General features: G+C 52.6%; 1 protein-coding gene across 3 annotated transcripts in view; it reads right to left on the minus strand.

Annotated features, from left to right (window-relative positions):
- Positions 1 to 15,594, minus strand: part of MACROD1 (mono-ADP ribosylhydrolase 1) — a 169,104-nt gene extending 153,510 nt beyond the window's left edge. For all 3 annotated transcript variants that reach the window (XM_017948305.3, XM_017948303.2, XM_017948304.2), the window contains exons 1-2: positions 14,638 to 15,594; positions 754 to 855 (exon numbers count right to left, since the gene is read on the minus strand). In XM_017948305.3, coding sequence (XP_017803794.1) covers positions 754 to 855; positions 14,638 to 14,935 — 400 coding nt within the window. In that variant the 5' untranslated portion in view covers positions 14,936 to 15,594. The remainder of the gene's footprint in view (positions 1 to 753; positions 856 to 14,637) is intronic.
- Between the last annotated feature and the right edge of the window lie 8,196 nt (positions 15,595 to 23,790).

The following is a 23,790-nucleotide window of genomic DNA, read 5'->3' on the forward strand; positions in this document are numbered from 1 at the left end:
TCACGCCTATAATCCCAGCACTTTGGTAGGCCGTGGAGGGCAGATCACTTGAGGTCAGGAGTTCGAGACCAGCCTGGCCAACATGGTGAAACCCCATCTCTACTGAAAATACAAAAATTATCCGGGCATGGTGGTACATGTCTATAATTGCAGCTACTCAGGAGGCTGAGGCAGGAGAATCGCTTGAACCCAGGAAGCAGAGGTTGCAGAAGGCCGAGATCACGCCACTGCACTTGTCTCAGCGACAGAGTGAGACTCCATCTCAAAAACTAAACTAAATTAAATAAATAAATAAATAATTGAATGAGGTGGCCGGACTTGGTGGCTCACGCCTTTAATCCCAGCACTTTGGGAGGCCGAGGCGGGCAGATCACTTGAGGTCAGGAGTTCAAGACCAGCCTGCACAACATGGTAAAACCCCATCTCTACTGAAAATACAAAATTAGCTGGACGTGGTGGTACATGCCTGTAATCCCAGCTACTTGGGAGGCGGAGGCGGGAGAATACTTGAACCCGGGAGGCGGAGGTTGCAGTGAGCCAAGATCGCACCATTGCACTCCAGCCTGGGCAAAAAGAGTGAAACTCCGTCTCAAAAAACAAAACAAAATAATTGAATGAGGTGATACACGCAGAGCGCCTGCCTGCAGCAAGCACTCGATACACGCTGCTGGACTCGCTCTTCTTGTCTGCACGATTCTCCCAAGCCACGAGTCTGGAGCCTGCCCACCAGGGCCTCCCCCAAGCAGGGCCTACCTTTCGCCATCTCCTTCCACGTCGGGATCTTCTTCAGCCTGACAAAGTCCTTGCAGAAGTAATGTTCCTCCCGCTGCTTGTCACTCAGGCCCTTCAGAAAGGCTGCAGAGGCAGGAAGGAGCGTCAGGGTGGGGGCAGAGGAGCTGGCCAGGTGCTCACACCCCCACATCTCCCTTCTTGCCTTGTCCAAGAATGCAAACCAGCCCTTCCTATCCATCCTTCCCTGGGCACACAGGGCGGGCATGCTGGGGCAGCCTCAGAGGCCCCTAGAATATCTTGTCCTGCTCTCTTTGTTCAGGGAGGGAAACTGAGGTCTGGGGAGGCTGAGGGACCGGCTCAGGCATCGCAGACCTGGGTTCAGAATTCAGCTCTGCCACTTTCCAGCAGAGTCCACATCTCTTTGGGTCCCCCAGTTCTCCCTGATTAGAACAGGGGTGAAGACGTCCCCTGAGGAACAGCTCCGAGCTTCCTCCCACACACTAAGGCCAAGCCGGTTGGCAGCAATCAGCCGGTGACATTATCTGTCAGTCCCACTGCCAGTCAGTTCTGCCCTCACTGTCACTGCATGCAGGCAGCGGGACAGCTGTCCTCCTCCAGGAGCTGCAGGACCAAGCGGACCTGGCATCTGTCCCCAACATCCCCCCAGCAGCGGCTGAGGGCTCCCAGCATGACCAATGGGGCTGGAATCACCCCCATTTTACAGATGAGGAAACCGAGGCTCAGGAAGGGTGGGAGGCCACCCTCACACAGTAAGGACTTGAGAGAGGAGCCAGGCACCCCCTACCCGCTCACAGACTCTGGGTCTACCCTGGCCAAATCCCCCTTGCCTGGGCACTGTCCCATGGGCTCCGCCTTCCCTTGGGGGTGGCACCAGGCACAGAAACCTGGAACCCGTCTCAGAAAGGCCCGCCCCGACCGCGTCGGGCCAGGCTCGCAGCTCGCGGGCTCCCCCTGCTGGCCCGAGGCCGCCAGCACACCCAGGCTCTCAGCCCTGCCTGCCTCCCTGGACCACAGGCTCCCGGTATGGGGCAGCCCCCACGGCAAACAGCAAAGGCTACAATTGAGAAACCCAAAAAGCATCAAGAAGTATGTAGAGGTGGGAGAGCAATCAGAGGAGGTGGTGAGAAAGGAAAGATTGCAGCCTGGAAGCTTCTATGCACATGATGGTGAGGGGGACAGGGAAGTCCCTCCACAAATGCTCAGGGAGATGGGGAGGCCACCCTCACACAGCAGGGTGTTTTCTCCGCCAGAGTCACTTCACCATCCAGGCCTCCATCTCCTCATCTGACAGCTGCTGGCAGTGGTGATAACAGCCCAAGGATGCTGAGAGCATTAGATGACAGAACTCATGCAAGGGGCCCAGTCCAGAGTCCCTGCTGGATGCAAAGCTGGGGTCATCACAAAAGGCTACGCCCACCCCTGGTCAGCCTCAACTGCTGCTCAAGCCAGAGCCACCTTTCCTGGCAGCCACTTCTGCCCCCTCTTCCATAAACATGCTTGGGCACAAGTAGGTCCTGCATTCAGCGCCAGAGATGCATTGAGCGGGCTGACCTGGCCCTGGCCCTCGTGAATCTACAACCCAGCCAGGGAGACAGAAGCTGGTCCAGGCACTTTAGTCGAGCAATTCCAATTCTGAGATGTGCTATGAGACACTCGGGGCTGGCAGAGGAGTTCCCTGGAACCCTGACCAGGCGGGGCGGCGGGGAGGCTTAAGGGAGACTCGGAAGAGGCGTGAGAAGTAGCCAGGGCCGGAAAGGGTGTTTGGCAGCAGGAACAGCATGTAAAGGTCATAGGAGAATAAAATTGTTTGTGGGGTGACAGAGGTAGGGAACTGACTTCATCCCAGGAGCGCTATAACCAGATTGAAAATGCTTTCACATGGCCAGGCACAGTGGCTCATGCCTGTAATCCCAGCACTTTGGGAGGCTAAGGTGGGCGGATCACCTGAGGTCAGGAGTTCGAGACCAGCCTGGCCAACACAGTGAAACCCTGTCTCTACTAAAATTACAAAAACTAGCTGGGCGTGGTTGTGGGCACCTGTAATAACAGCTACTTGGGAGGCAGAGGCAGGAGAATCGCTTGAACCTGGGAGGCTGAGGTTGCAGCGAACCGAGATCATGCCACTGTATTCCAGCCTAGACAACATAGCAAGACTCTGCCAAAAAAAAAAAAAAAAATGCTTTCACCAGATACTTCCCATGAGTGTACCATGTGCCGCCGCCTTCTTTTTTTTTTTTTTTTTTTTGAGACGGAGTCTCGCTCTGTCGCCCAGGCTAGAGTCCAGGGCGTGATCTCGGCTCACTGCAACCTCCCCTCCCGGGATTCTCCTGCCTCAGCCTCCCAAGCAGCTGGGACTACAGGCGCCTGCCACCACATCTGGCTAATTTTTTGCATTTTTAGTAGAGATGGTTTTTTTCTTTTTTCTTTTTTTTTTTTGAGACGGAGTCTCGCTCTGTCGCCCAGGCTGGAGTGCAGTGGTGCGATCTCACTGCAAGCTCCGCCTTCCGGGTTCACGCCATTCTCCTGCCTCAGCCTCCCAAGTAGCTGGGACTACAGGCGCCCACCACCACACCCGGCTAATTTTTTGCATTTTTAGTAGAGACAGGGTTTCACCATGTTAGCCAGGATGGTCTCGATCTCCTGACCTCGTGATCCGCCCACCTTGGCCTCCCAAAGTGCTGAGATTACAGGCATGAGCCCCTGCACCCGGCCGCCATGTGCGTTCTTTCTAAGGGGCCAAGGGTATCTCTGCTGGCCCCTCCATCACTAGTGTCCCTTGCTTCTCACAGCCCATTCCCTGCCCCCCCCCTTTTCAAGAGGCCAGTCTCCCTGCTGGGCACATGGCCCCAGCAGGACCTGAGGAGCAGGCCAGGGGCCTCCCATCTGAAGACTCCTTTCTTTGTGTGGGGGTAGGGGATGCTGGTATCTGCAAGGAGCATTCCCAAGCCTCTGCTGGCCTCTTCTGTAGGAAGAGGCTACAGAATAATGAGGCTCATTACAGAATAATGAGGCTGTGGGAAGCTACCTCCTGCATTTCATAGGAAGTGGACTGGGCTAGCCTGGCACGTGGCAAAGGGCTGAGCTGCTGGAAGCCGGTACCACCTACCGAGGGCAAAGAACAGGCCAGGGAGGAGAGGCCACTCCATCTGGGCTCTGTACCTCCCATCGGCAGCTCGAATGCCAATAAGTCAGTTAATAAATATTTATCAAGCATCCTCACCTTCACCAAGGTGAGGTCCTGGAGCCTGACCGAGAAGAGGGGAGGCCAGGAAAGCTTCAGGGAGGAAGTGATCCCAATTTCTCTGGTTGGTCCCAGGGGCTGTAAATCACTGGAGGAAATCCCACCACCAAGCAGAGGCTGCCTCTAAATTTTTCACCTCCCCCATGGGGGCTCTGTCAGCCTGGCCACGCAGCTGCTGCTTTGGCAGTGAACTCCCCCTTCCTCCTTCTCCCCAGCTGCCCCCACTCTTCCTCCAGCTGCTGTCCTCCCCCACTGAGCTGGGCACCTCCACCACCTGCCCGCACCTTGTCCTCCCTCCTTCAGGTCACTGGGCATGAAGGTCCCTCCTGTCAGTGCTGCCACCTGCCAGGCCCACCTCCCAGAGGACTCACTGCTGCAGGTACCCCTCCATCAGGCCGTCCTGCCTGCCCTCAAACAATCCCCGTCCCCACCCTCGACGCCCGCATTCCACACCCCTGCAGCTGCCCCCTCCTCTGCTGTCTCCACTTCCTCCCTCCCATGCTCCCTTCAGTCCACCCAGTCTGGTCCCTCCCCCCAACAAGGTCAAGGTCACCACATCCCATGCCGCGGCCCCTCCTGCCTTCCCTGTGGACAGGAAGTGTCCTTGCTGCTTTCCTCCCTAGGTCTTCTAATCAGTTGCACAGATTCAAAACCCTATTTAAGCGAGCAGCCTCTGGAGCTGTCCCTCCACTCTCTTCTGAGCCTCTGACCCCCACAGAGCCTGCCTGCGAGAGCTGTGACAGATGCTGGTGGCAGCCGGCCTAGACCCAGGCTGCGCCTTTTCTTCTGTTACAGGTCCCGCCAGGTTTGGGTTCATGACCTCCCAACACCATGCTCAGTTTGGAGCCTCGGTTTTCCCATCTCTAGAATAGGGACAAGGCAGACCTTCCCTTGCTAACACCCAGGCTTGCTGGGAGGGTCAAAGGAGAAGGTGGCTGTGAACTGCAAAGTGCAGTCTACACACCAGACACACTCACTCCTTCCTGGCGGCAAAATAAGACCCAAAGAGAACAAAGCAAACAGGACAAAATTGTGGAGAACTTTTTTTTCCAACTTGGGAACACAGCAGCCAGAGGACCTTTCCTAAGTATTTGGGTCCCCAGCACTTGGGGAGGCCAAGGCAGGCCAATCGCTTGAGCCCAGGAGTTCGAGACCAGCCTGGACAACATGGAGAAACTTCATCTCTACCAAAAAATACAAAAAAATCAGCCGAATGGCCTGGCATGGTGGCTCACACCTGTAATCCCAGCACTTTGGGAGGCCGAGGCAGGCGGATCACCTGATGTTAGGAGTTTGAGACCAGCCTGGTCAACATGGTGAAACCCCGTCTTTACTAAAAATACAAAATTAGCCAGGCATGGTGGCACATGCCTGTAATCCCAGCTACTCAGGAGGCTGAGGCAGGAGAATCGCTTGAACCTGGGAGGCAGAGGTTGCGGTAAGCCGAGATCACACCATTGCATTCCAGCCTGGGCAACAAGAGCAAAACTCCATCTCAAAAAAAAAAAAAATCAGCTGAGCGTGGTGGACGTGCGTCTGTGGTCCCAACTGCCCGGGAGGCTGAGGCGGGAGGATCGCTTCAGTCTGGGAGGTCAAGGCTGCAGTCAGCTGTGATTGTGCCACTGCACTCCAGACTGGGCAACAGAGTGAGACCTTGTCTCTAAATAAATAATTTGAGTGCCCATATTTGTCACTTTGCATAACTGTGACCTCCCCACTGCGAGGCTTGGCATGCCACTGTGTGGGCACTCCCAGACGGCTGGACCTGTGGCCAGAAAGTCAGGTACCCACTGTGATGCTGGCGGGACTGGTGGGCTAGGACCCAGATGGACCCCCAGAGGCCTTGCTGAAGTGTCTCTGGCTGGGCAGGCCCTAGGCATCCCATGGTACTAGACCAGGGTGACCAGAGACACCTCAGGTGCCCTAGCAGATATCATCTGGCAGATGCCACCACCATGTTCTAGAGAAGAGGCACAGTGACCTGCCCCCAGTCACACACAAGTGAGAGAAACCTGGGCTTCCTCCCACACTGTCCTCCCTAAGCATGGTGGCCTGGTCTGAGTGACCCACAGCCCACACAGCCCCTTTTCTCCAGCAAAGCCCACAGGATGGCTCCACTTCCCAGAGACAGCATGCTGGCTCTGCCACCAGCCGGCTGGGTGCTGACCTTGAGGACATCTGTCAGCCTGTCCCTTCTAGTCTATGGAGCCTGAGTGCATACCTCAGAAGGCCAGCATGCCAGACGCAAGTCTGTCCTTACCACCAGAACAAGGCTGTGGCCTGGCTGATCCCCAAAGAGCCACACACCGCACTGGTTTCTGATTTATGGGGAAAGAAAAGGCCAACCGCGCCCATTCGGCGTCTCACCTCCATGTCCTCTGTCGGCAGTCCTCGCCCACCAGACCCCTCTTCATTCCCCCTGGAGAAGAAACAGGGGCCTTAAGCCAGGAACATGCCCCACGCATTTCTGTGTTTTTATTTTTTTGAGACAGAGTCTCACTCTCTCACCCAGGCTGGAGTGCAGTCGTGCGATTGAGGCTCACTGCAACCTCTGCCTCCTGGGTTCAAGCGATTCTCATGCCTCAACCTCCTGAGTAGCTAGGATTACAGGCATGCACCACCACGCCCAGCTAATTTTTTGTATATTTAGTAGAGATGGGGTTTCACCATGTTGCCCAGGCTGGTTTTGAACTCCTGACCTCAGATGATCTACCCGCTTCAGCCTCCAAAAGTGCTGGGATTACAGGCGTGAGCCACCGCACCCGGCCTTGCCCATGAATTTCTAACATTTCCCACCTCCTCCTGTAAGAAGGACAAATGCAGACTTAAAGCACAAGTGAGTTTTATTTTATTTTTTATAAAAGATGTAAAACATGCATTTTCATTTTCTTTCATTTTTGAAGAGGCGAGAGTATTTCACAGCTCAGTGAGACAGGTGTTGTAAAAAGATGTCCGCAGTAAATTTTGATGGAGAGGCGTGACCCCGGACGAAGCTTCCAGCGGCTCCCAGGCACGAAAGCCGAGCAGGAGGAAGCAGGCTCCGCCAGAATCATAAAGTACAGCAGGCCAACGGGAATTCAATGATGTGTTTTAAGAAGTGTCTTTATGGCACTTTGCAAGATGGTGTTCAGAGAGGTGAGGGCAGGCTGGGGCGCCAAGGCGGAGCTCCGCTCAGAGAGAATGCCAGGTGGGCAGGGCTGATACAGGCTGGGTTCCCAGGACGCGGCGGCATTTAGACTCGGTGGCAGGGGCATTAATCACCTGTGCTCACCGGCCTGCAAGAACAGGGTCTTGTCAAAGCCCACACTCGAGCAAAGGGAGACAGAGCACGCAGCACCTTGGAGCCTCTCTCCTCTCCCCTGCCCCCTTGTCTCCGCCCACACCAGGGCACTGGCAAGGCTGCGTCCCCAGGAGATAGGTGGGAGAAGTCCCCCGACTCCCAGGGGTACCTGGAAAATTTGCCAGTGCTGCATTCAAATCAGATAAGCCCTCCACTCTGGATGAAATCCCACGGGGGCTGAAATTAGCCCCGGCTTCTGCACAGGGTGGTGTGAGGCTGGAGTGTAGCAGCCCTACCTTGAGTCACCAAGGAGAGGATGGCTTAGGCTGTGCAGGCTCAGGGCCCCAGCACATGAGACAAGCCTACAAGAGCCCGGTGTCACCATGGCCAGCACAGAGCAGAGACAGGAGACAGGTCTGAGGGTCTAAGGGGTGACAAGGAAGGGGGGCCGCTGGGACCCATTCTGGGCCATGGTATATAAAATGGTTTCTTTCCTTTTCTTTATTTTATTTTTAGGAGAGACAAGGTCTTGATATATTGCCCAGGCTGGTCTCAAACTCCTGGGCTCTAGCAATCCTCCCACCTTGGCCCCTAAAGTACTGGGATTACAGGCGTGAACCACCACGCCTGGCCCAAAGTGGTTTCTAATGTGATCTCAGCACAACCTCCAAGCAGGTGCCACTGGTCCCATTTTATAGATGAGGAAACTGAGGCTTGGAGAGCGAGGAAGCAGCAGCACGTCCCCAGGTCTGATGACAACAATGTCCCTGCTCTTTGTGGCTCACAGCTCTGCCTGCGAGGGTTGTTGGAACAAGGAGCCAAAGCCAGGCCCCTCCTGTGATGACACAGCACCAGATACCGACAAGGGCCTAACCTTAAGTCCCTCATGCTCAACTGCCTTTACAGGGAGGGTGTTTCCACGATCTTCTGATGAAAAGGCACTCCCGGGGGGATAACGAAGTGCCTCAAAACTGAGGGTATCAAATTAGAGAAAGTAGGGCGGGCGCAGTGACTCACGCCTGTAATCCCAGCACTTTGGGAGGCTGAGGTGGGTGGATTGCTTGAGTTCATGAATTCAAGACCAGCCTCGCCAACATGGCAAAACCCCGTCTGTACAAAAAATAGAAAAATTAGGCCGGGTGTGGTGGCTCACGCCTGTAATCCCAGCACTTTGGGAGGCTGAGGCAGGCAGATCAAGAGGTCAAGAGTTCGAGACCAGCCTGACCAATATGGTGAAACCCTTCTCTACCAAAAATACAAAAATTAGCCAGTGTGGTGGCACAGGCCTATAATCCCAGCTACTCAGAAGGCTGAGGCAGGAGAATCGCTTGAACACGGGAGGTGGAGGTTGCAGTGAGCCGAGATCGCACTACTGTACTCCAGCCTAGGTGACAGAGTGAGACTCCCGTCTCAGAAAAAAATAATAATAATACAAGAATTAGCCGGGTGTGGTGGCACATACCTGTAATCCCAGCTACTTGGGAGGCTGAGGTGGGAGGATTGCTGGAGTCTGGGTGGCAGAGGCTGCAGTGAGCCAAGATACCATCACTGCAATCCAGCCTGGGCAACAAAGTGAGACCATCTCAAATAAATAAATAAACAGGCCAGGAATAGTGGCTCACTCCTGTAATCCCAGCACTTTGGGAGGCCAAGGTGGGCGAGGTTCACCTGAGATCAGGAGTTCAAGACCAACCTGACCAACATGGAGAAACCCCGTCTCTACCAAAAATACAAAATTAGCCAGGCATGGTGGCGCATGCCTGTAATCCCAGCTACTTGGGAGGCTGAGGCAAGAGAATCGCCTGAAGCTGGGAGGCGGAGGTTGCGGTGAGCCGAGATCGCGCCACTGTACTCCAGCCTGGGCAACAAGAGCGAAACTTGGTCTCAAAAAAAAAATATATATATATATATAAATAAAAATAAATTAGAAAAAGTAACCCCTGGCTAGTAAAATCAGATACTGCTGAAGTCTCCCCAAAAGACTGAAAGTCTCCCAGCCAGGAAGATCCAGCCTGAAGGTATGTACATACCTGGAGGGAGAATGGGCCCATGGAAATAAGCATCAGCTTCGAGGTAAAGAAAAGGAGTGTCCAGGGGGAAGCTGAATTTGGTCATCAGCTTGGAGGACAAGCTGGGCCGTAGGTTGGGCATCCTTACATGGGTCCAGAGCAGGCACTCAGCACTGCATATAGATGGAAATACCGAGCAAACGCCCGGGAAAGGGGATCCTTGTGGGGGGACTGACCCTTCTCAAGCAGGGAAGCTTCCCTACCTTGCCCAGGGCAAGGCTTCCAAAATCACTCAACCAGCCCTGGATGAGAATGCATGCTCTGAGCAATCCTAAGATTACAATTTGGCTTCCATGAGGCTTTCCCATAGGGACAGGAGGTTCTGCCCAGGCACACCTGAGTTTTCAGACACACCGCCATTATATTTCCCCACCACGAACTGCACATTATGCCTTCTGACCTATACGTCAGTCTCTTGTGAGTTTGGTTACTGTGTGCCAGGCTTTGAGAGAGGATCCTCTCAGGCAGACAAGTATTTGGAGGCCTATCTAGCTACAGCCCTGAAATGAGAGCACATGTCCATCAAAGACATGGAGAGAATATTCAGGAAGCTAGGCACAGCGGCACACGTCTGTAATCTCAGCGCTTAGCACATTTGCAGGCAGAGGTGGGAGGATCACTTGAGCCCAGGAGTTCAAGACCAGCCTGGGATAACAATGAGACCCTGTCTCTGCAAAACGTTTTTAAAAACATTAGCCAGGCGTGGTAGAACACGCCTATAGTCCCAGCTACTCAGGAGGCTGAGGTAGGAGGATGGTTTGAGCCCAGGAGTTGGAAGCTGCAGTGAGCTGTGATTGCACCACTGCACTTCAGCCTGGGCAACAGAATGAGATCTTGTCTCAAAAAAAAAAAAAGTATAGCGCAGCTTTATTCACAAGAAATCCAAATGTCTATCAACAAAAGAGTGGGGGCCGGGTATGGTGGCTCATGGTTGTAATCTCAGCACTTTGGGAGGCCGAGGCAGGTAGATCACCTGAGGTCAGGATTTTGAGACCAACCTGGGCAACATGGCAGAAGAATCGCTTGAATCCAGGAAGCGGAGGGGTTGCAGTGAGCTGGGATCACGCCACTACACTCCAGCCTGGGCGACAGAGCATGACTACATCTCAAAAAAACGAAACCAAACAAAACAACAAAACAGTGGGAAACAAGCTGTGGTACCTTCATATGCTGGAACACTATACAGCAATAAAAAAGAGCGAACCATTGCCACATCCAATAACATGGACGAACTAGCTGGATAGTGAGTGAAAGGGGCCGGACTTCAAGAAGAGACAAAATGAACAGATATCACAAGAGTAATTAACTCCAGACGGTACCAAGTGAAAAGAGGCGACTTCTGGGGTGATGGCAATGCTCTACCTTTTGACCCATGTTAGTGGCTGCACAGTTGCATATGCTGTGCACTGAAGATCTCCACACTTGTGGCACTTGGCTGTCAAATGTAACTTGGCTGAAAGTGTGATTAGAATGTAACCACGAAAAGTGTAGGGGTCTTCAAGGGCCACGGCTCAGACCCTAATCAGAGGCAGAGTCCAGCTGAGGCAGCCCCCCAGATCTCCCATGTGATGGCTTAAAAAATACACTTGTCCAGGCACAGTGGCTCACACCTGTAATCCCAGCATTTTGGGAGGCTGAGGTGGGCGGATCACTTGAGGCCAGGAGTTCGAGACCAGCCTGGGCAACATGGTGAGACCCAGTCTCTACAATAAAGTTTTTAAAACATTAGCTGCCGGTGGCTCACACCTGTAATCTCAGCACTTTGGGAGTCTGAGGTGGGTAGACTGCTTGAGCTTAGGAGTTTGAGACCAGCCTGGGCAACATGTCAAAACTCTGTCTCTACAAAAAAATACAAAAAATTAGCCAGGCGTGGTGGCATATGCCTGTAGTTCCAGCTACTCGGGAGACTGAGGTGGGAGGATCGCTTGAGCCCAGGAGGTTGAGGATGCAGTGAGCTGAGATCTCACAACTGCACTCCAGCCTGGGCAACAGACCTTGTCTCAAAAGAAAAAAAAATTAGTTGCACATGGTGATGTGCGCCTATAGTTCCAACTACTCAGGTGGCTGAGGCAGGAGGATCACTGAGCCCAGGAGTTTAAGAGTGCAGTGAGCCATGATTACACCATTGCACTTCAGCCTGAGCAACAGAGTGAGACCCTGTCTCAAAAAAAAAATTAAATGAATTAAAAAAATTTTGGCCGGGCACGGTGGCTCACGCCTGTAATCCCAACACTTTGGGAGGCCGAGGCAGGCGGATGCCAAGGCAGGCGGATCACAAGGTCAGGAGATCGAGACCATCCTGGCTAACACAGTGAAACCCCATCTCTACTAAAAAATACAAAAAATTAGCTGGGTGTGGTGGTGGGCACCTGTAGTCCCAGCTACTCGGGAGGCTGAGGCAGGAGAACGGTGTGAACCCAGGAGGCGGAGCTTGCAGTGAGCCATTGCACTCCAGCCTGGGCAACAGAGGGAGACTTCATCTCAAAAAAAAAATTTAAAAAGAAATTTAAGAAAATTGGCCAGGTGCAATGGCTCACGCCTGTAACCCCAGCACTTTGAGAGGTGAGGCGAGCAGATCATGAGGTCCACAGATTGAGACCATCCTGGCTAACACAGTGAAATCCCATCTCTACTAAAAATACAAAAAAATTAGCCAGGCATGATGGCACACACCTGTAATCCCAGCTACTGGGGAGGCTGAGGCAGCAGAATCGCTTGAACCCCGGAGGTGGAGGTTGCAGCGAGCTGAGATCACACCACTGCACTCCAACCTGGGCAACAGAACGAGTCTTCATCTCAAAACAAACAAGCAAACAACAACAACAACAACAACAGAAATTAGCTAGGTATGCTGGCGGGTGCCTATAATCCCAGCTACTCAGGAGGCTGAGGCAGGAGACTCACTTGAACCCCGGAGGTGGAGGTTGCAGTGACATCACACCACTGTACTCCAGCCTGGGCAAAAAGAGCGAAACTCTGTCTCAAAAAAAATTTTTTTTAAGAAAATAAAAACACACCTGCAAATTATTTAAGATTCTTTCTTTCAAGAGGTAGAGCCTAATTCCCCTCTCCCAGAGTATGGCCAGACTCCCTGACTCGATTCGAACCCCTAGAATAAAGCGGGAGAGACTTTGAAGACTGAGGTCACAAAGAAAGCACTGTGGCTCCATCAGGGTCTCCTCACGATCCTTCTCGTGGAGCACATGCTCTGGGGGAAAAGGCTTAGGACATCTATCCCGTAAGACACTCAAGCAGCCCCGTGGAGGGGCCCCAAAGTGAATCCTCCGACCCTAACCAAGTCCCACCCGGCTTCAGGGGAGGGAGACTCTGAGCTAGAACGACCCAGCTAAGCGTCTCTCCGTTTCCTGGCCCTCAGAGACGGAGAGAATGCAGGTTTGCTGTTTTAAGCCACTAAGGTTCGGGTTATTTTGTTATACAGCAATAGATAACTATTGGGGGATCTCCACATCTCACCCCCAAAAGCATCCCTCTAACTGTGGCTTCAGTAGCAGGCAGAGCCCCAGACCAGCCCCACTCCTTGGGCCTGGCCCACTGTCACTCAATAACGGGTCTGGAATATCATTCCCCAGCTGGATGCCTCTTCTCAGGCCGCCACCCCTGAAATGCCTCCTCTCATCTCCCCAGCTCAGGCAGCCCCATCTGCTATGGTGTCTTCACAGCACTGAGGTTACCAGGCCTTGTCTCAGCTGCTAGAACACATTATTTACAATAGATGCTTTGTAATCTTCACACCAGATTACAAGCTCCATGAGGGCAGGGTCCTTGCCTATCTGACACATGTCTGAGTCCCCAGCCTGGCCACCTGAGGGCGTTCAATAAAAGTTTGCTTCATGATTGGAAATCCCAGCTCGAAGCAAAGAGGGAGACCCCAGCGACAGCACAGCAGCTGCTTTCCTGGCACCAAGGAGTAGGGTTGTGGGGGCTGGATCCTGGAAAGAGCGGCAGCCCTCAAGCAGGTGCCTGGGCGCCTTGTCTCCCTAGCTCTTTGCCAACCTGCTGAGTTGTTCTTCTCTGAGAGAGTGCTCAGGGGAGCAGGGTCTCTGTGGGGACAGTGGCTCCCCCTCCAGGGGTCTCTGCCAGCCCCCAACTCCTCCTGCTGTTCTGGGGCAAGGGCCAAGTGCCTGACAAGTTCTCCATCGGCTCACAGACTAAAGTCGGTGCTTTCTGCCATCACTTTTAGATCCTGGCCCAGGCCACGCAATTCATGTCAGGAGTAAATCATTTTGATTTCCACTTCTGGTGCCGAGAAAGCCATCTTATCTTCATCCCTAACACTGCAGGACCCTCCATCCTGCCCGCCCAGCCCAGAGGCCATACCTACTCCAGGAGAGAGGCCCAGCCAATGAGCCACTTCCCTGCACTTTTGAAAGGGGATCCAGCTGGGAAGAATCACAGGATCCCAGGAGGCAGACCCTGAAAGGCAGGGACAGCTGGGTGCCCAGCAGAGCTATTTGGGGCTCAGTAGCAGCAGCTTGGGTTCTCTCCCTTCCCAGGCCCCCGGAATCATGCCCACTCCAGGAGCAAGAAGAAGTGGTGTGATTCTTGGGGGGTGTCATCAGTTGTCACAAGCACAAGACCCCACCCCTGCCCTGACCTGCTCCTCTAACCTCTGTTCCTGGCATGAGCAAACTGCTAACAAGTGGCCAGAGGCCAGCGAGAAGGGGAAAAGGGCACCATACCACGTGCCCAGAAAGGCATCAGAGTGCGGGCTTGGGGTGGGGTGGAGGCAGGACAGGCCAGCCCAGGGAGGTCACTCTGTGGGGTTACATGCCCCACCAGGTGGGACGCCAGCCCCGGAGCTGTTCCCTCAGCTCATTCCCGAGCACTTGAGAACCACACTGTGCAAAGTTTGGAGAGTCCGGGATCATAACCTCCACTTTGCCACCAGCTCCCTGAGTGACCTTGGGGAAACCAGCTGCAGCACTCGGCCTCAGTTTTCCTCCTGCACAGGGGAGGAAGGTGGTAGGTCCTGCACAATCCCTGGGGTGCCCTGTGACCCATTCCAGTGGGGTAAGGAAGGTCGCCTTCCTCACGCTGCCCCCTGCATGGACACTTGGACCGGGTCTGGAGTGAATTGTTCTGTGGGACTGGGAACACACAGGGGGCGGGGGTGGCTGTGAATGGGGAGGAGGGGTCCGTTCCAGGGCAGATGAGGCCTCAACTTCCCCGGGTCTCTCGGGTGGAAGGGGCTGCTCGCTTGATGGGGGCTGCCCAGCCGGGAAGCCCCACGTGAGGCCGCCCTCTCCCTCGCGCCCCCTCGTGCTTACACTTACATTTCGCCTCCTTCCAGTCGGTGGAGGTGCTCAGGTCCACCTTCGCCGCCATGGCCAGGGGGGCCCAAGTGCGCACCCCGGCTGTCCGCCCCACCGCCGCCGCCCCCCACGCCCCAACTCTCGCCGAGGTCCGGGCGCTGCGGCCGAACACGCCCAGGAACGCTGGGGGACAGCACGTGCTGCTGCGGGTCCGCGTGGCACCCGCCAAGTGGCCGGGCCGGGGGCGCGGGGGGACCAGCAGCTGCCCCGCCGCGCGCAGCTGTACCAGGCGGCCGGACAGTCGGCTCTGAAGAGACATGAGCGGGCGGCGCGGGACGGCTCTCCGCCCACTTGGACTCTATTTACGGCGCTCGGGAGTGTCTCTCCCTTATTTACTCTGGGACCGGGTGGCGACTGCCAGCCAGCGGCGACCTGCTCGGAGGCAGCGGGCGGCGCAGCCAGAAAACCCGGGAGCGCCGCTGGGCACCCTGGAACTTGTAGTCCGGGCCGCCGGATGGGCCCTCGCACCCGTATACACACGTGCGCGCCCGCCCGGGCTCCCAGTGTCGCGGGTGGAGCCACGCCCGAGCCCCTCCCACTTCTCCAGTGGCCTCCAGGTGCCTCCACTCCGCATGGCCTCGGCCGCCTCTAGCTTTCTGGTTGGCTGCGCCTCGGCTTTCCCCGCACGGGCTGAAGCCCCCGGACCTTCCACGCAGCCCCGGGCCCCTCTGCCGCTCTGCTCCGCAGGGAAGCAGGCGCTCCGGCCGCTGCGTACCGAGCTGGGAGAGCCTGGCGCGGCTTCCGCGGTGCCGAGCGTTTTGCAGCCTGGGCGACCCGGGCTTATCTCCCCAAGGGTCAGCAGGGCACCGCCTCCACACCCCAGCCCGCCCTCCTAGGGACAGTTGCGACGAACGGGTAAATCCGGTTTGGGGACTTCTCCCCAGAGCCTCTGCCTCCTAACAGCCCCGGGGCCAAGGCTCAGCTGGAGCAGAATCTAGGACAGCTGGGTGGAAATAGTGGAATTTGGAGGCAGGAAACTTGGGCTTCAAGTGGCGTTCAAGGGTGGAAGGATTGGGGTGATGTTTTCTTTTTACAAAAACCGGCTGGGCGCGATGGCTTATGCCTGTAATCCCAGCACTTTGGGGAGGCTGAGGCGGGTGGATCACGAGGTCAGGAGTTCAAGGACAGCCTGGCCAACATGGCAAAACGCCATCTCTACTAAAAATACAAAAATTATCCAGGCGTGGTGGTGCATGCCTGTAATTCCAGCTACTCGGGAGGCTAAGGCAGGAGAATCACCTGAACTCGGAAGGTGGAGGTTGTGGTAAGCCAAGATGGCACCATTGCACTCCAGCCTGGGTGACAGAATGAGACTGTCTCAAAAAAAAAACACGAGGATGGATTTTCAAGTACTTTTATATATTTTTATGTACTATTAATATTACTTTATGATAAATATAATGGATACAGCCTGGGCTATAATATAATGAATCTAATAATGAATAATGAATAGGTGCCTCACACCTGTAATCCCAGCACTTTGGGAGGCTGAGGCAAGAGGATTATCAGAGGCCAGGAGTTCAAGACCAGCCTGGGCAATACAGTGAGACCCCCTCATCTCTACCCACCCCCACACAAAAAAATTTACCCTGGTATGGTTGTAGACACTCATCTCTAGTCCCAGCTACTCTGGAGGCTGTGGCAGGCAAACACTTGAGCCCAAGGGTTCAAGGCTGCAGAGAGCTATGATGGCACCACTGCACTACAGCCTGGACAACACAGTGAGAATCATCTCAAAAGTACACACACATATTTTACCAGGGAGGAACAGCCAGGGTTTCAGAGAAGGTTCTAGTACTAGTGTTGCTACCTCTGGGGTACCCTGTAGCCTTTGAGACTCAAGCTTTTTTGAGACGGAGTCTCACAGTCACCCAGGCTGGAGCGCAGGGCGCCGACCCTCGCTCACTGCAAAGCCCGGCCCCAGGTTCAGGCCATTCTCCTGCCCTCAGCCTCCGAGTAGCTGGGACTACAGGCGCCTGCCACCACGCCTCCGGGCTAGTTTTTGTATTTTTTTTTAGTAGAGACGGGTTCACCATGTTAGCTGCGGGATGGTCTCATCTCCTGACCTCGGATCCGGGCCTCACTGCCTCCCAAAGTGCTGGGATTACAGGCTTGAGCCACTCGGCCTCAAAAGGGGTGCTTCAATATTATTTATTTATTTTATTTTATTTTTTTTTTTTGAGACGAGTCTCTCGCTTGCCTTCAGGCTGGAGTGCAGTGGGCCGGATTCAGCTCACTGTAAGCCTCGGGCCTCCCGGTTCACGCCTCCTTCCGCCTCAGCCTCCCGGAGAAGCTGGGACTACAGGCGCTCACACCTCGGGCCTCGCTAGTTTTTGTATTTCTTAATAGAGACGGGGTTTCACCCTGTTGGCCAGGGATGGTCTCTGACCTCCTGACCTCTGATCCGCCCGCCTCGCCTCCCAAAGTGCTGATTATGTAGCCGGAGCCACCACGCTCGGGCCGGTGACTCAAGCTTCTTGAGCTGTCAGCTAGGAATAAGAGAGTCTGGCTGGTTGCAAACCTGCTCCTGTGCTCCAGGCCTCTGGCTCTGAGTGTGGCATAACCCTGGATGGCCGTAGGAGGATCCCTGACCTGCCATGGATGCAGATGGAACCACTGGGATGGTGCATTACGGGCTCAGCTCACCTCAGGCATTAAACTTCAAGACAGGATCAGCATAGACTTGCCAGCACCTGGGTAGGCTGTCATTAGTCCTGGGAGTGAGGGCAAATGGGAGGCCAGAGGCCAGGAAGGAAGAGCCCATGGCCCCCAGCATTCCAGGACCACCAGCAAGGCCTGCACCCTCTCCTGAAAACATTAGCAAGACATGGTTCAGGATGTGAAGGGGTGGCCTGCCCCTCCACACCTGTGGGTGTTTCTCGTTAGGTGGAAGGAGAGACTTGAGAAAAGAAATGAGACACAGAGACAAAGTATAGAAAAAGAAAAAGTGGGCCCAGGGACTCAAGTGCCTAAGCTTACAGAGGACCAGGGTTCCCCTTAGTATTTATTTACAAATATCTCTTTACCATCTTAAAGATAAGGGAGGGCAGGACAATAGGATAATTAGCATGTGGGAGGAAATGGCAGTAAGACATATGAACAAAATCTCTGTGACATGAATAAGTTTAAAGGAAATACAGCCTTGAGATGCATATGCAAACATCTCCATAAACCTTTTAGCAGCATTGTTTCAGCCTATCACATGGGGAGAAACCTTGGACAATACCTAGCTTTCCTAGGCAGAGGTCCCTGCGACCTTTGGCCATGTACGTGTCCCTGGGTAGTTGAAATTAAGAGAATGGTGATGACTTTTAACCAGCAAGCTGCCTTCAGGCACTTGTTTAACAAAGACACATCCTGCACAGCCCAAAATCCATTAAACCTTGAGTCACCGCAGCACATGTCTCTTGCAAGGACAAGACTGGGGGTAGGGTTACAGATTAACAGCATCTCAAATACAGAACAATATGGAGTCTCTTATGTCTACTTCTTTCTATATAGACACAGTAACAGGCTGATCTCTCTTTCTTTTCACCACAAGGATATAGGAGTCAGGCTACAGGTCACCTCACCAGTTGTGGCCCCTCCAGTAACTCAGAGTAAAAGAAGGACCTTGCTGACTGCAACCAGGACAGCCGACACCTACATGCACGAAGTCCCAGCTATACTGAGCTAAGCCCTCTATGTCCATTCCCACTACCTCCATTAGCCCATTATATCCTCAGCTCTCACCACCTCCAGGCAGAGAGATGACTGGCCCAAGGTCAGAACAGTCAGGATCCCAGCCCCGACTTGGGTCCAGGTCTGTTTGGTTCCCATCTGTGGTCTGGAAAGTGGTTATGCAGATGTCACTGATTGGTGAAATGTGGCGTGTGGGTGTTGCAGTATATTACTTCTCTATTGCTGCTGTACCAATACCGCAAATTCACTGGCTTCAACGACACACATGTAGTATCTTAAAGTTCTTCAGGACAGAAGTATGATGTGGGTATCACTGGGCTAAAATCAAGGGGAACATGGGGCCATGTTCCTTTCTGGAAGCCCTAGCAGAGAGCCTGTATCATTGCCTTTTCTGATTCCCAGAGACTACTCACATTCCTTGACTTGAGACCTCTTCCTCCATGTTCAAAGCCAGCGCGGTTGCATCTGAGCATTCTTCTGTAGTGGCATTTCCCTCTGATACTCTCCTTCTGCCTTTCTCTTCCATCTTCAGGGACCCTTGTGATTACATGGAGCCCACCTAGACAATCGGTGTCAATTTCTCTACTTAGCTGATTTGCAACCTTCATTCCCCTTTGCCATGAAATGTAACATATTTACAGGCTCTAGGATTTAGGATATGGAATCTTTAGAGAGCCATTATTCTGCCCTGTGCAACCTTCCTGGCAATGTCTAGAGAGGATGATGAGGTAGAGGCAGGGGCCCCAGTCATAAGAAAGTCTTGGTGCTCAGGCCGGGTGCAGTGGCTCACGCCTGTAATCCCAGCACTTTAGGAGGCTGAGGCGGGTAGAACAACTGAAGTCAGGAGTTCGAGACCAGCCTGGCCAACAAAGCCAAACCCTGTCTCTACTAAAAATATAAAACAAAACAAAAAAAATTAGTTGGGCATGATGGCACGCATCTGTAGTCCCAGCTACTCAGGAGGCTGAGGCAGGAGAATTGCTTGAACCCGAGAGGCAGAGGTTGCAGTGAGCTGAGATCGTGCCACTGCACTCCAGCCTGGGTGACAGAGTGAGATTCCCTCTCAAAAAAAAAAATAAGGCAGGTGTAGTGGGTCACACCTGCAGTCCCAATTACTTGGGAAACTGAAACAAGAAGATCACTCGAGGCCAGGAGCTGGAGGTCAGCCTGGGCAACATAGTGAGACCTTGTCTCTAAATATAAATAAATAAATAACATGTACTTATTTATTTATTTATTTAGAGAGGGAGTCTGGCTCTGTCACCCAGGCTGGAGTGCAGTGGCATGATCTCGGCTCACTGCAACCTCTTTCCCCCAGGTTCAAGGAGCAGCCTCCCAAGTATCTGGGATTACAGGCATGTGCCACCATGCCCCGCTAATTTTTATATTTTTAGTAGAGAAGGTTTTACTATATTGGTCACACTGGTCTCGAGCTCCTGACCTCAGATGATTCACCCACCTCGGCCTCCCAAAGTGCTGGGATTACAGGCGTGAGCCACCGTGCCCAGCCAACAAACATGTATTTTAAAAAAACATTTATATCATGTTATTCACCTGCTCAGACATCTCCAAAACCCGTGTCCTATACTGCCAGGCTACTGAAGCACCCTGGACACCCACTGTGTACCAGTGCTACTGTTTCTTTTTCCTGGGATTCAGCTCTGTGATAGTGAAGGTCCCGGCTAACACCTCTCCGTGGTCTACTGGAGGCTTGGGTCACATGCACAAGTGGTCGTGGGCAGGCAGCAGGATTCTGAACATTGGTGAGGGAGGATATCTTCATAGAATTTGAGCTGGATCTTTTGGAAAAAGTAAAGTTTTGCCAGGTATGGAAGGTGTGTATGTGTTGGGGGCGTTCCAGGCAGAGGGACCCATAGAAGCAGAGGTGTGGAAGTCTGTGGAATGCTGAATCTTCCACTGGGGCTGTGGCATAGGGCATTGTCAGTTGAGGATTTTTAATGTTGGAGAGGGGGTTTTATGCAAAGAAAAGCTACCTACTGCTGCTTGTGTTTAAATTAATACTGTATTTATTAAACATATAAATTTTTAAAACTAGTTTTTCTTAAACATCCAAGAGCAATTCATAAATCTAGTTTTCTATGTATAAGCCTACTAATTATTTTTATAAAAGAACAATTATGTTCACTTTGATAAATATTTAATTAACTCATAAGTTCAACAGATTAAATTCTTCTAAAAATGAATGCCAATTACAAACTTAGGTAATTAAATCCTCTAACAGATTTTAAACTATATTTTACAGAGTTAAAGTAGCTGATCCTCTCAAACACCTCAAATTCCCAACAGAAGAGACTTACAAGGTTGTTGTTTTTTTTTTTTTTTTCTTATCATTTAAGCACCTCTTTTTGTTTTTCCTTTTTTCAGGGACAGCGTCTACAGGGTCTGGAGCAATCATGGCTCACCGCAGCTTTGACCTCCTGGGCTCAAGCGATCCTCCACCCTCAGCCTCCCGAGCAGCTAGGACTATAGGTGTGTGTCACCACACCCAGTTAATTTTTCTTTTTTTTTTTTTAGAGATGGAGTCTCACTGTGTTGCCCAGGCTGGTCTCAAACTCCTGGGCTCAAGCATTCTTCCTGCTTCAGCCTTCCAAGGTGTTAGGGTTACAGGTATGAGTCACTGTGCCCAGCCAAGCAACTCTTATATACTAATAAACTTATAAATGTGGCAAATCAGTTATCTTAAATATTCAATACTGTTTCTGAACTTAAATCCTCTTAGACTGTCACGGTTATCTACTGCTTTGTAATGAGTCACTGAAAATTTACTGGCTTAAAATAACAGCAGTTCTAAGTCAGCAGTTTGGGCTAAGCTGGCCGGTTCATCTGCTGGTGTCACTGGGTCACTCCTTTACCTGCAGCTGTAGTCATCTGACAACCCATCTGGGGTTGGGGGTCCAAGGTGGTCTCACTCACATAACTGATGGTTGGTGCTGGCTGTCAGCTGAGGCCCCTTGGCTCTGCTCCACATGGTCTCACCTTTCAAAGGTGGCAAAGCCATCCAGAGGAGCAGATACACTATCACAGCAGGGCTGATGTTGCAGTGACATGCAGGACCACAGTACAGTTAGGGTTTTCCTGCTACTGGTCTGAGATTTAAGACCAGAGCAGGACCCAGGAGAATTCTACCATATCTAAAGGGATCCCCAGATCCACTCCTCTCCTCTGGGACTTAATGATGAAGTCTGATGCATCACTGTTTCCTGAGAGTCTTTCAAGTGGCAGCTCTCCCCCATTTTTACCCTGCCATCTTCCTATTTTTTATTGCCTCATTTGGGTAGATAAGCATCCATCCCTCCAGCTCTCAGGTCCTCCTGTCGTCTTCTCTGTCTGATGACAATTTTGCATTCCACCCTCATCCAGGTTGTACTACTCTCTTCATATTTCACTTTATTACTTGCCTATGTTTCATTTTACTATCCGTTTCATTGGCCATATTGTATAGTCATTATGTTGAGAGGTATATAAGGGAAGGATGGATTACAAGGTATTAAATGTCCAGAGCTTGTAGCTATAAACCAGGAGCCTGGAAAACAGAAGATGCCCCTCCACCTTTTTTTTTTTTTTTTTTTGAGATGGAGTCTCACTCTGTTGGCCAGGCTGGAGTGCAGTGGTGCGATCCTGGTCCACTGCAACCTCCGCCTCCCATGTTCAAGCAATTCTCCTGCCTTAGCCTCCTGAGTAGCTGGGATTACAGGTGCCCACCACCACGCCCGGCTAACTTTTGTATTTTTGTAGAGATGAGGTTTCGCAACATTGGCCAGGCTGTTCTCAACTCCTGACCTCAGGTGATCCACCCACATTGCCCTCCCAAAGTGTTGGGATTACAAGTGAGAGCCACCATGCCCAGCCTCTACCTGATGTTTGGCAGAATGGTCTGAAGACCATGTCAGCTGTCTGGGAAAGGACTCAGTGATCTTGAGAGGGCCAAACAGATACTGAATGTTCTTATCCCACGCCACCCTCCCCAGGGGAACGGCCTTAGTGGGCCAGGGGGTTTCATCCTTGGAGCCAGCAGAGGGAGGGCTTCACCTGCCCCTACTCTGACTTCAGAGAAGGCCCAGCAAGGAGGTAGATGCTTTAGGGACATTTGGATTGAAGTGCACAAAATCCTTTAAAAGTAATGGTTATTGTAATAAATTTTAACAACATAGAAATAAAGTAAAAAGTAAAAGCCAGCAGGGTGCTGTGGCTGCGGCTTGGAATCACAGTACTTTGGGAGGCCAGGGCAGGAGGATTCATTAAGCCTGGAAGTTCGAGACCAGCCTGGAAAACATAGTAGGACCCTGACTCCACAAAAAATAAAAATATTGGCCAGGCGCAGTGGCTCACGCCTGTAATCCCAGCACTTTGGGGAGCTGAGGCAAGTGGATCATCTGAGGTCGGGAGATCAAGACCAGCCTGACCAACATGGAGAAACCCCGTCTCTACTAAAAATACAAAATTAGCCGGGTGTGGTGGTGCATGCCTGTAATCCCAGCTACTTGGGAGGCTGAGGCAGGAGAATCGCTTGAACCCAGAAGGCAGAGGTTGTGGTGAGCCGAGATCACGCACTCTAGCCTGGGCAAAAAGAGTTAAACGCTGTCTAAAAAAAATAAAAGTAAAAATATTAGCTGGGCGTGCTGGTGCACCTGTAGCCCCAGCTAATCTGGAGGCTGAGGCTGGAGAATCACTTGAACCCAGGAGTTCAAGACTAGCCTGGGCAACATAGCGAGACCCCATTTCTACCAAAAAAAAAAAAAAGTGAAAGCCCTTGTTATGGGCTGAATGGTGTCTGCCTGAATTCTTATGTTGAAGCCCTAACCCCCAGTAGCTCAGAATGTGACTGTATTTGCATACAGGGCCTTTAAAGGGGTAATTAAGGCTGGGTGTGGTGGCTCACACTTATAATCCCAGCACTTTGGGGGATGGAGGCAGGTGAGACTCAGGTCAGAGTCAATAGCCCGACCAACAGGCCCCGGCCTCTACTGGGGCTCATCACAACAGCTACATGGTGGCATGCTACCATAACCCAGTTATTGGGAGGCTGAGGCTGGAGAACCACTTGAACCTGAGAGTTGCAGTGAGCTGAGATCGCAAGCACCTCGCACTCTGTCAAAGTGACAGAGCCAGACTCTGTCTCAAAAAAAAAAAAAAAAAAAAAGAGGTAATTAACTTAAAAATCAGGCCATTGATGATTCTACTCCAGTCTGACTGGTGTCCTTTTTTGATGAGTCTCGCTTTGTTGCCCAGACTGGAGTGCAGTGGCATAATCTCAGCTCACTGCAACCTCCACCTCCCCGGATTCAAGCAATTCTCCTGCCTCAGCCTCCCGAGTGATCATTGGGACTACAGGCACCTGCCACTCACGCCTGCCACGGTGTAGAGACTGGATTTCACCATGCTGGCCAGGATGGTCTCAACTCCTGACCTCAA

Source organism: Papio anubis, chromosome 12 (genome assembly GCF_008728515.1).
Source record: "Papio anubis isolate 15944 chromosome 12, Panubis1.0, whole genome shotgun sequence".
NCBI lineage: Eukaryota > Metazoa > Chordata > Mammalia > Primates > Cercopithecidae > Papio > Papio anubis.